Raw genomic sequence first — 11,825 nt, 5'->3', positions numbered from 1 at the left:
TATGATGATTTTGACATTTTTTTATGCCTTACTATACTATGATGATTTTATGACATTTTTTTATGCCTTAATATACTATGACTTTTTTTGATGTTTTTATCCTTACTATACTATGACAGTTTTATGCCTTACTTCATTATGACATTTTATGGCTTATCATAATATGACATTTTTATGACATTTTATGCCTTACTATACTATTATTTTTAATGCCTTACTATACTATGACATTTTTATGACATATTATGCCTTACCATAATATGAAATTTTTTTTGACATTTTATGCCTTACTATACTATTATTTTTAATGCCTTACTATACTATGACATTTTTATGACATATTATGCCGTACCATAATATGACATTTTTTTGACATTTTATGCCTTACTATACTATGACTTTTTTTATGTTTTTATATCTTACTATATTATGACATTTTATGCCTTACTATACTATTATTTTTAATGCCTTACTATGCTATGACATTTTTATGACATTTTATGCCTTACTATACTATGACTTTTTTAATGCCTTACTATACTATGACATTTTTATGACATATTATGCCTTACCATAATATGAAATTTTTTTTGACATTTTATGCCTTACTATACTATGACTTTTTTTATGTTTTTATATCTTACTATATTATGACATTTTATGCCTTACTATACTATTATTTTTAATGCCTTACTATACTATGACATTTTTATGATATATTATGCCTTACCATAATATGAAATTTTTTTTGACATTTTATGCCTTACTATACTATGACTTTTTTGACGTTTTTATATCTTACTTTATTATTACATTTTATGCCTTACTATACTGTTATTTTTAATGCCTTACTATACTATGACATTTTTATGACATATTATGCCTTACCATAATATGACATTTTTTGGACATTTTATGCCTTACTATACTATGACTTTTTTTGATGTTTTTATGCGTTACTATATTATGACGTTTTTGTGCCTTACTATATTATGACGTTTTATGCCTTACTATACAATGACGTTTTTATGCCTTAATACACCATGACATTTTATGACAAATTATGCCTTACCATAATATGACATTTTTATGACAATTTATGCCTTAATATACTATGACTTTTTTTGATGTTTTTATCCTTACTATACTATGACAGTTTTATGCCTTACTTTATTATGACATTTTATGGTTTATCATAATATGACATTTTTATGACATTTTATGCCTTACTATACTATTATTTTTAATGCCTTACTATACATGACATTTTTATGACATGTTATGCCTTACCATCATATGACATTTTTTTTTAATTTTTTGTGCCTTACTATACTATGACAATTTTATGCCTTACGATATTATGATGTTTTTATGCCTGACTATACTTTTTTTTGACGTCTTTATGTCTTACTTATGCCTTAATTCTGCCTCTTCTTTTTGTCTCCTCCACCAGGGCCTCAAGGGAGAAGTGGGCATCTCTGGGGAACAGGGCATCCCAGGACCTCCGGTATGCTATTTTATTGGTTTCACACAGTATCATCTTGGATTGACAGAACCCAGTGTTCTAACAATATTAGTGTGCTAGGATTTGTCCATGGTTAAGGGTCAGTTTCTTTCTCACCACACTGTTCTCTACTTCCTTGTAAGGGTCCGATGGGCCTGAGGGGTTATCCTGGAATGATGGGTCCTAAAGGAGAGGCAGTGAGTACCGCGTTTGCTTTTTCTTTCACATTCACATATAACTTTTTTGTCCTTTTTCTCTTTGGGTACAAGCCTGTTCTCGTTCTTAGATGAGCACCAAGGAGGCACAGCCAGACCTGCCCCCACTATACAAACATCATCCATTACCAGCAATGGGGACATATGGAAATGATGCTAACACAAATCTCTCCCCTCTTCTAATGAGTTGGGGTTGTCTGGGTCCATGGTGCCTCCATCTGTAGTTAATGATCCGCTTTAGCCATCCGTCTTACTGTTAACATTAGCCGCGTTAGCCAAGTTAGCGCCCCGGCTTAGTGCCAAAGCAAGAGTGGCTGGCTCTCTGTGTAGTTCCTATTAGTGAAGTGAGTTAAGTGCTAATTACCCCTTTATCACAATGAATAGTAGGCTACCGTGACTTAGCATCCTCCCTGATCTGAAGTGATTGATGGCACTTTTTTGTTTTCCCATAGGGTCCTAGTGGTTACAAGGGCATCAACGGACCTGTAGGAATTCCTGGGCCTCCCGTAAGAACACACACACACCATCACACACAGACAGACTTTATTTGACTTTATTAGACTATATAGACTTTATTAATAGAAAAACAAGTTCCTACAGTACAGTTCAGGTACTCAAAGTCTCTCTTTGTTGTTTGCAGGGTGAGGAGGGACCTCAGGGACCACCTGGAGAAGCAGGAGACAAGGGAGACAAAGTAGGTGACTCTCCAAGTGTTTTCCAAAGCAGTGGGGCAAGACAAAAAAAAAAAGTGAAACATTTCTCAGAAATGGAATGGGGACAGTGATTCTGATGTGCTTTGCGAAAACGCTGATGTTGATATGCTCATCTTCTGCAGGGCAGCAGAGGTATCCAAGGCCCACAGGGTGCGGTTGGCAAAAAGGGAGAGAATGTGAGTGATTGTACTTTAGCATGTGCGCTACACAGAGTCGTTATGAGAGAGTGTGCCAAATGAAGTCCACTGACTCATCTGCCTGCTTTTTCAGGGTCTGCCGGGTATTGATGGAAAAGATGGCACACCTGGTATTCCTGGAATCAAGGTAAGGGTTGCTAGTTGCGATAATAATGAGTAACTTCAATTTCAGTAAAAGATGGCATTTTATTCTTATTCCGTTCTCTTTTTCTGCAGGGCAGCCCCGGCCAGGCTGGGATGCCTGGTTCCCCTGGTCCTCAGGGAACAGCTGTGAGTGATCCTTCAGTGTAATGTTTGGGGGGTATGATTGTCTGAGGGTTTTTCTGTAAGGCCACTAAAGGCACATGCAAATAAGCCCATCTGTAAATGCCTATTGTCACTCAGACCACGTAGGGGGTCAATCTGTTCTCCTCCTCAATTCAACTAAGCCAGAACACAGACAGAGGAAACCAGCGTGAAGCAGCCTGTAAATTTTGGTATGTTTTGTTCTCTGGGCAGTCATCCAGGTTAACAGTGACCCTGTGACCCATGCTGTTTTAGAATTTAAACCACCTTGAAATAGCATTCTCTCTCCCACCGCGAGTGATTTATCACAATCAGACCAGTGGGTATACTTGTGTGTATGTGTGTGTTTTTGTGTGCGCGTCATTCTGACTAAGGGGTAATGGAGCATGAGATGCACACTTTGCTGTGTGGTCATTGCAGTGACACTAACACTGCTGCAAACTCCCTCACCATAACTTAGCCTGCTTTATGCCCCACCGTGATATACCATCTCACACACACACACAAAATCACTGCAAGGAAACCTGCTACAGGCCGGTATATGGCAATGGCCGATACCGCATCGTGGCCTATTTTCATTATTATTATATAAGGCATCAGCTTTATTACTACCTGCTACCCGCAGCCACATTCTAATATCCACATCCATTACCCAACAGCATTTTCAAGTTCACGCTCTGTATTTCAAACATATGAAATACTCTGTACACCACACGGTCAGAATACAAGATACAGATGTAACCAGTTTTAAGAGATTTCTATGGCTTTTATTGGATAGTGTGGAGAAATGTGCAGCAATGGTCTTCAGCTGGAATCAAACCATGGATGTTGCAACTAAACGGTTTTCACCTTTACTTCTAGGCAGCCACAATACATAAGATACCAATGTAACGTAGATTTTCTCTGATTTTAGTTTGTTGATTCTCTTTGTAGGGATTGCCTGGCAGTCCTGGGTCTAAAGGTGGACCTGGGGCTAAGGTAAGCCTTTTTTCTACCAACTCATATGATATGATTTTATATTGACCTGTACTGTTTTTTAAATCATTTTTCTGACTTTCATGTTTTTTAAAACGTAAACCTTCTTTTATCTTTCTCCATGTTAGGGCGAGCCTGGACCTAGAGGTCATGTTGGCATGCCTGGGGCCCCTGGACCTCTGGTAAACATATACACAACATTTCATGCATTTTTACTGTATATTGTGCAGCAGGGTGAATAATTGTGCTTTTGAATTCTCCTAGGGTGAACCTGGTCTTCCTGGTGAGGCTGGTATGGAAGGAGTCCCTGGACCCAAGGTACAAATCACAAATTATTACAGTAAAACACTAACAACACCTGCTTAAAACCATATTTTCTCATCTTACCTGGCCTGTGCAGGGTGACAGAGGACAGCGGGGAGAAGTTGGGCCACAGGGAATAGTCGGCAAGCCTGTAAGTCACACTGTGTTATTATATTACAATGTCTTTCACATTAATTTTAAATGATTTCAGGCTGTACTTCTAATACTATTTCTATCATCACCTAACAGGGAGGCAAAGGAGAGAGAGGGCCCATTGGTATCCCAGGTGCCCAGGGCCTTAGTGGAACCAAGGGAGACAAGGTCTGTGTGTGTGTGTGTGTGTGTGTGTGTGTGTGTGTGTGTGTGTGTGTGTGTGTGTGTGTGTGCGCCTGCGCCTGTGTGCATGAACAAATACATATTTTTCTATGTGAGACATGCATCATGGGTCTATATTCAAACACACTTCATAATAATACAGTTACACAGACTTGTCCGTTGGGGGCAGTGTTTACCCATGAATAAAAGTCTCATAAATCCACAGTAAATCCCTGAATGAGGCAAGTAAAATAAATAAGTAATATAAATGATAATCTAAGCATCCTCATCTTCTATGTTTTAGAAATGAGACAACACCTTTCTTACTTTGGGATCTCTGGTGTCACTGCCTTAAAGCAACATTTAGGATTTTATAATTTAGATTTCACCCCTTCTACATGTTCTTGAACCATCTTTCTTTCCAGGGCTTCCAAGGCAAAGTCGGGTCAAAGGGAGATGTCGTGAGTAGCAATTTTGCTTTTTTTTAAAACTTGGATTGTATGAAACCTCATATACCAGCTCCATGCTGACAAATATATTTCTCTATTCATCTTTCTCATCTTTTCCTCTCTTTGTCGCTTTTAGGGTGACCCTGGTGTTGAGGGATTGGCTGGCGAGAAAGGTGAAAAGGTAAAAATCAAACCCTAAACTGTTTCAAACTTTTTGTTATAAAGAACCACTATAGTCTCTGAATGCACAAAACACTTAAACTCTCCAGCTTTAGATGAGGAGGTCTAAACATCTGGTTCTAAAGGCAGCAGAGCAGAGTGATATATAGCAGAAAATGTTATAACTATACAGAAGTTAAGAAGAAGAGGAAGTCTGCTTTTGAATTTGCATACAAATCCCCATAATAATCCAGATGGCGAATGAGCTATTTACACGACAGTGAGCCAACGACGCATGTTGGCTCTTTGAAGCCACATTTTTAGACATTCATTTACAATATTCATTCTTGAATTATTGCTCAATGAATGTCTCTGAAGCTGAAATGATAAGTGATGTGATGGGTGAATGTCTGTCTTTCTTTGCCATGACAGGGTTTGTCTGGTGAACCCGGGCCCAAAGGACAGGTGAGGATCGAACCGTTTGGAATCTGACGGCTGTGCTATAACAATGCTAGATAAGATCTTTCTTTTTTTACGTTGCCCATCATCTATTTTCATTGTCCTCTTTCTTTACTCTCCATAAATTCATCCTGCTCTATTGCTCCTCTCTTCACAGCAAGGAATTAGGGGTGACACTGGACACAATGGACCCACTGGAGACCCTGGTAAACCAGGAGACCAGGGACCATCAGGGCTGCCTGGTCCTAGGGGACTCAATGGAGAGCGAGGAGTACCCGGCATGCCGGGCATTCAGGGTTCATCAGTATGTCCAGTTCACTTTTGGTCACAACATTTATGATTCATGGAATACATGTTGTTTGTTGTGTCTTTGTGATGCTAAGTCTCCTCTCTCACTCTTCCTCTCTCCAGGGACGTGATGCATCCGACCAGCATATCATCGAAGTGGTGTTGAAGATGTTGCAGGGTCAGCGTCTAGACCTGAATATTCACCTTTGATGTCCATAGGGGAGATTGGATTAGCTCATTCACCAAAACTGCTTTCATCTCCTGAGCAATCAGTTTCCCATCATGAGAGGTAATTTAATCAAAATGCTGTCTCCTGTGTTACAGAGAGGCTAGCAGCAGTGGCGGTGAGCGCCAAGAGGGCTGTGCTCGGTGGTGCAGGTGTAATGGGACCTCCCGGGCCCCCTGGACCTCCAGGATCATCTGGCCCCCAGGGGCCTCATGGCTTACCTGGTGCCCGTGGCATTCCTGGTATCATTGGAGCACCAGGACAGATTGGAAACACCGGCCTTAAAGGTAAAAAATAGACAGTGTGGATTGATACTTTTGCATATGATGAATACACGGTTGTAAGTATGACTTTTTAAGGGCACATCTGATGTCTTTACATCTTTTGCATTCCCAAGGAAAGAGAGGGGCAAAGGGAGATAGAGGAGATCCTGGTAAACCTCATCCAGGACCACCAGGACCCCCAGGAATACAAGGTAAGAGCTAAAGCCTCCCTGAGCCACACACACTGCAAGATCTATGCTCTTACTGAAAACATTAAACAGTCTTAATATGCGATTCTGACGAGTGGGTAAGAAGAGGAGGGGTACAATAAGTAACTGAAGGACTTGACATTATAGTGCTTACCTCAGGAGAGCCTGCTCAAAGGCATTTTAAAAGCATCATTAACTCCAGTCATTTAACAGATGCTCTTGAATGAGAATGTAATAGGATTGCAAAAGTACACACTAATTCAAACTGTGGGAAATGCACTCACATTCCCCTGTGCACACATACACACACCTTAAATGTATGCACACATACAGTACACATGTGTAACTGAACTCTAAAATGGGGTGTCAAGAGATTTGGATGAACATCAATGTAATTAAGTCATGTTAAACCCTGGAAATCTGTTTAAGTCCTTTCTTGATGTGGAACTTTCTCCCTCCACAGGTCCTCCTGGTGTAGATGGTGTGGCCCGGGACGGCAGGCCCGGAGAGAGAGGACCTCAGGGATCAGCCGGAGAGGCCGGTCGCCCCGGTAAGGCCGGCGCAACGGGTCTGCCAGGCTTCTGCGAGGCAGCGATGTGTCTGGCCGCATCAGCATACACCTCTCCGAGACTACAGGAAGCGGGAACGATCAAAGGACCCAATGTCTAGAGACCTGTCTCTCCATCAGCAGCTCACAACACCTGGGAGAGAGGAAGAGAGAAAGAGAAGGAAGGAGAGAGACCACTCTTCTCAGTCGGACAACATCAAGAGCGAGGGGTGGGGTGGGGTGGGGTGGAGCAATAATAGTGACTAGATGTATGACGCCCCCTCCTGAAACTCACAACCTAAAGTTTTGACTGGTGGAACATACTCTGATCTTAATCCCCCACATCACCATGACAACAGCAGCTCACAGCCACCCACAACGTTTTTGAATTCTCTAGTGTTTTTGGATGGTGTCAGTGTCAGTCCCATCAAAATATCCCAGCCCTGTTCCAGCAGTGAGAGAGGAGCAGATTTACATTGCATCTCCTCGTCTCCCACCACAGTATCTCTGAGCTGAGAAGGGGTGAAAACCAAGCGTGGTGAAGGGTGCTTCTCTTTTACACCAAGGTCACTTTAAATGGTTTTATATATATGCAATTTTTTTGTTGGAGAGTGTTTTAAAGTTTAAATGCCCTGTCTGTCTTGCAACATCACACCTTATGCCTTTTAAAAGTGTACAAAAAGGACCAATAAATGATTACAGCCTAATGTCACACTCAGTGCTGTATTGTAAAATGTAGTAGTTTAATCAGTCAGCTTGAGTGAATTTACCTCATGTGTACATTGCTCCCCCTTCCTCCCTCCCCTTCCCCCTTCCCTTCCCAATCCCCCGCTTTCTACCCAAGTCTCATTTTAGAAACTAACGACTAGCTTTATCTCTTCCTCTTGTTGCCTGGCAACAGCATATCCCGATGGGCACTCCCATCTCCCACAATGCAGTGCTGTAAATCTTTGTAAATGTGTGTTGATTATTATGTAGAGAAAAAGGAATGGGTTACGATATGCACCAACAAAAATCCTGTGTTAATGAATTCAGTGAATAATAAAAAGTTCAGACAGAAGTAACAGCTTTTCTCCAAACGAATCAGTTACCAGTCCGAATGTGCCTCCTATGCCACTGTCAACTGTCCACAGGGTGTAACCGATTCAATAACTGATTTATTTTCATCAACAAAAGCTATTTATTGTTCTTTATATAATCATCTGTAAAGAGGGTTTTTGTCTGGCTGTTCAGGTAAACCCAAACAAATAAAAAGGAACCTTTTGTAAAATCCAATGTTCTTCTGTATCATGTGGGGAATGGAAATGAGTCTCTTTAGTGTGGCTCACCTCTTTCAGCTCCTTTCCTTTTCATTTCTCAAATTCCATATCTTTAATCATACCAATTCATGCATGTAAATAAACTCCCATGCTTCCAAAGCTGCAGCTGCTCAGCTTTTGTCAACATTCATGCAGCACCAAGGGCAAAAAGTTCCACCGCACTAATGAGACTATACATTTCTTGCAATGAAAAACAACCACACTTGTGCAATTCTGCTTTCAAAATGTATGTTTTTTTTTCTCAAATGTTTCATAAAACAACATATATAATGCACATCGGATTTTGCAACAATGACAGTAAAGCGACACATGCACAGGTAGAGTTGATGGATTGCTGAACGGGCCTGCCGGGACACAAGAGGTCAGTGGGCCCTTGGGCCAGAACCTCTGTTTGAAGTGACAGTTAACATTTCTTGTTAGAGAGTCAATCAAACAACCACAAAAGGGGCACAAAACAACCACAAGAGACACAAAAGTCCACAAAGCAATGCAGACCATCAACAAAGAGACACAAATCGACCATAAAGAAACATTAAACCACAACAAAAATACATTAACCAACCACAAAGAGAGAAAACAACTGCAAAAAGGCACACAACTTTGACTTTACTCTGGATGTGCTCCTAAGAGGTGGGGGGTCTTTTACATGTTTGTGCCCAGGGGCCCCACTGTCTCATAAACCATCCACGGATGAAAAACAGAATTTGAATAGTGTTACAGCACAGGTTATGATAACCACATGATAAAGCCTCTTTGAAACGCAGTGTTAAGCTTAATATTTCCCATGGGTTAGCTTGTGATTAACAAAAGTCTGACCACGGTTCATAGTTTTAAACTGCCAATGTAGATGGTAAGAGATGGTAATGATTTAAAACTCCAGAGACTTCCAAATATATAAGTGACAAAAACAATAGATAGAAAACCCCAAAATACAGCACCATTTCACACAAAAAAAGCCATATGTAATGCTTTTCCAAACATTTTCCTCATTTTTACATGCGATTCTCGATGGCTGTACTCAGCGTGTTGTATTACAGTACCTGTGGTGAATAGGCTCAATTATTGCTCATATTTTCTTAAACAAGTGCCTTGTGAAGCAGACAGATGGCTATTACAGCTACTTTGGAATATAAAATGAGATGAGATGCTTTAAAATGGCTGCATTTCCTAACAGACTGGAGTTAAAATTACACAAAATGAAGTTTAGCAAAATAATGACAAAGCCAATATGCTTTCTTATGTAAGCGCAATTTTCTTCTATAAATAATTTGTCTTTTACTGAACATATTATTCCTTTTGAAAGCTTATAGAACTTAGAAAAATATCCCTTTGGCATTTTTTTCTGTTGCCGTATAACATTTGACAGTAAAAAATACGTGGCTAAACATGCGTATGCCTTTTATCAAAAAGTATCAAAAGCCACTATATATATAAATATAAATATATACAAAACAGTCAATCCATCAAAGAAGGTATGAATGCAAGTTTTTGACTTCTGTTGCCACAGAACTGAAATGCATTTCTAGGGATATTCTCTTACAAGTCAAATTCGAATATGTATCACACCTCAGGCACTGAGACAGAATATTAGAAATGCATGGGATGCTCTTCGAATGGGATTCTGTGACAAAGGAACAAAGATATGGGAGGTGGAAGCAAAGTGCTACAATAATTGTGTGTATTCTCTTCCTACAGATTTAGAAAATGAAAAGAAGAAAAAACAAAAGGAAAAAAACAAAAACAACAGAGGCCAGAATTAATCAAGGAGAAGAAAATACATATTGTGATTCTTGTCACCTCCCCTGGGTTGTTTGAAAATGTACAAAAGGAGTGAAACACAGTGAGAAAATAAGAGGCAGTAATATAGCAGTGAATTGGCATTCATAGGGAAAAGGAATGGTGCAATAAAAATGTGCTGCTGGTGCGTCTTTGCAGGCCTCAGTTCCAGTGGGGCCTTTAGAACAAAATTGTGGATTTTTGCTCAGAACTATAGTACAAACCTGTGTGGGTACATTTATACAACTCAACAACAGTGGCTGCTCCTTTATATCATCAAATTCAATAACTTTGGGTCATGGCCTTTGGCTTTGTCTTTTCCATAGTGTCTTTGCTTCAGCCCCTCCACCCAGCCCCTCTCCTCCATCACCTCTTGCCCTCTACCAGGGGCCCTTCATAGGTGGGCCCTTGGGGCTGTATTCTACTTGATGGCTCATACAGTCTCCAGGATTACACCGGCCATCCTTTCCCTTTGTACCAGTCTGTCCAGGAGGTCCTGGGATCCCAGGAACGCCCTGCTGGCCAACAGGACCTGGGGGACCCATCTTACCATAGCCAGGAGGGCCTGGGATACCTGAAAGAATAAAGAAAATAGAAGGAATATAATAATTAGTCTTTAACCCTACAGAGGAAATATTCAAAAATAATTTACTTTTTAGCCAAGAATTAGATGAGAATACCAACAAAACTCTGACAGCACATGGTGAAATATGCCAAAAGTTGCTCTCATAAAATAACAATTTGACATTGTTTCCCTTGTGTCTTTGTATGGATTTAACAAACAAGGCAAAGCATGTTAATTCATGGCCTTAAGAGGTGCTGGACAGAGCCAGGCTAGCTGTTTCCTCCTCATGGCCTTTATGTGTACAGATGTGACAGCTGTAAAAATAGTCTCATGTAACACTGAGCAAAACAGCTAATAACCAAAATGTGGAACTAATCCTTGGAAGCTTTATTTTAATCCATGTGTAATACAACTTCCATATGTGTCGCCATGTAACACTGCAGCACAAATACAACATATGACACAAGATTAAGATTTTATACAAAAAATTCTATATACCAAGAAAAAAAATGTGTAAAGGTATTATCGTGTCTGGTTATCAGGGGAACACGAGGGACACATGAGACAAACGTGCGTGGTTGGTTTTTCAAACAAAAGTACTTGTGAACCCAAATGAAATAAGCTGCTCCAAGTAAAGTGCAGATGCTAATTTGATAATTTAGCAAATGCTATCTGAACTTTGTGATGATTAAGGGATCTGAGATTTTGATTTGGCTGATTACTAGCCTGGTAATTTTAATTAAGACAATTTAGAAATGATGAAGAGTTACTTTCATCATGCTGGCAATTTACAACAACACAAACTTTTTAAGTAATGAGCATCATTTACGTGATATAATGTTAGCCAATACTGCCAGCCAAGGGTTTAGCATCAGGTGCAGCTTGCACTTGTGTGTAAAACATTGTGAATAACAGTCAATGTAAGTGCCTTAACAAATGCCACAGTTGTTTACTGCGACTGGAATGACTGAAATTACAATTCACATGTGAAATAAATCATAGTGTATTCTCTAAAGGCTGTCCCATGTCACTGATGATTTGCTCAGACTAAATGGCTG

The 11,825-nt window shown here is 40.0% G+C and overlaps 2 protein-coding genes across 6 annotated transcripts in view; one reads left to right on the top strand and one right to left on the bottom strand.

The window, feature by feature from the left end:
- The window catches only part of col9a2 (procollagen, type IX, alpha 2), a 20,365-nt gene extending 11,983 nt beyond the window's left edge, over positions 1-8,382 (top strand). Inside the window, exons 13-32 of the mRNA XM_023431089.2 lie at positions 1,454-1,507; positions 1,648-1,701; positions 2,172-2,225; positions 2,360-2,413; positions 2,555-2,608; positions 2,703-2,756; positions 2,846-2,899; positions 3,848-3,892; positions 4,018-4,071; positions 4,154-4,207; positions 4,290-4,343; positions 4,442-4,513; positions 4,933-4,968; positions 5,093-5,137; positions 5,548-5,580; positions 5,732-5,878; positions 5,986-6,040; positions 6,187-6,375; positions 6,486-6,563; positions 7,024-8,382. Of these exons, the coding sequence (XP_023286857.1) occupies positions 1,454-1,507; positions 1,648-1,701; positions 2,172-2,225; positions 2,360-2,413; positions 2,555-2,608; positions 2,703-2,756; positions 2,846-2,899; positions 3,848-3,892; positions 4,018-4,071; positions 4,154-4,207; positions 4,290-4,343; positions 4,442-4,513; positions 4,933-4,968; positions 5,093-5,137; positions 5,548-5,580; positions 5,732-5,878; positions 5,986-6,040; positions 6,187-6,375; positions 6,486-6,563; positions 7,024-7,229 (1,446 nt within the window). The 3' untranslated portion in view covers positions 7,230-8,382. The remainder of the gene's footprint in view (positions 1-1,453; positions 1,508-1,647; positions 1,702-2,171; positions 2,226-2,359; positions 2,414-2,554; positions 2,609-2,702; positions 2,757-2,845; positions 2,900-3,847; positions 3,893-4,017; positions 4,072-4,153; positions 4,208-4,289; positions 4,344-4,441; positions 4,514-4,932; positions 4,969-5,092; positions 5,138-5,547; positions 5,581-5,731; positions 5,879-5,985; positions 6,041-6,186; positions 6,376-6,485; positions 6,564-7,023) is intronic.
- Positions 8,383-8,637: 255 nt separating this feature from the next.
- The window catches only part of col16a1 (collagen, type XVI, alpha 1), a 67,161-nt gene continuing 63,973 nt past the window's right edge, over positions 8,638-11,825 (bottom strand). For all 5 annotated transcript variants that reach the window (XM_087169822.1, XM_087169823.1, XM_023431084.2 and 2 more), the window contains one exon: positions 8,638-10,776. In XM_087169822.1, the coding sequence (XP_087025948.1) occupies positions 10,583-10,776 (194 nt within the window). In that variant the 3' untranslated portion in view covers positions 8,638-10,582. The remainder of the gene's footprint in view (positions 10,777-11,825) is intronic.

The sequence above is a fragment of the Seriola lalandi genome, unplaced genomic scaffold (assembly GCF_002814215.2).
Source record: "Seriola lalandi dorsalis isolate HSWRI2012SDOR001 ecotype SW California unplaced genomic scaffold, Sedor1 jcf7180002054916, whole genome shotgun sequence".
Lineage (NCBI taxonomy): Eukaryota > Metazoa > Chordata > Actinopteri > Carangiformes > Carangidae > Seriola > Seriola lalandi.
Note: the sequence above shows the minus strand (reverse complement) of the source record. Positions and strands in the feature narration are given on the sequence as shown.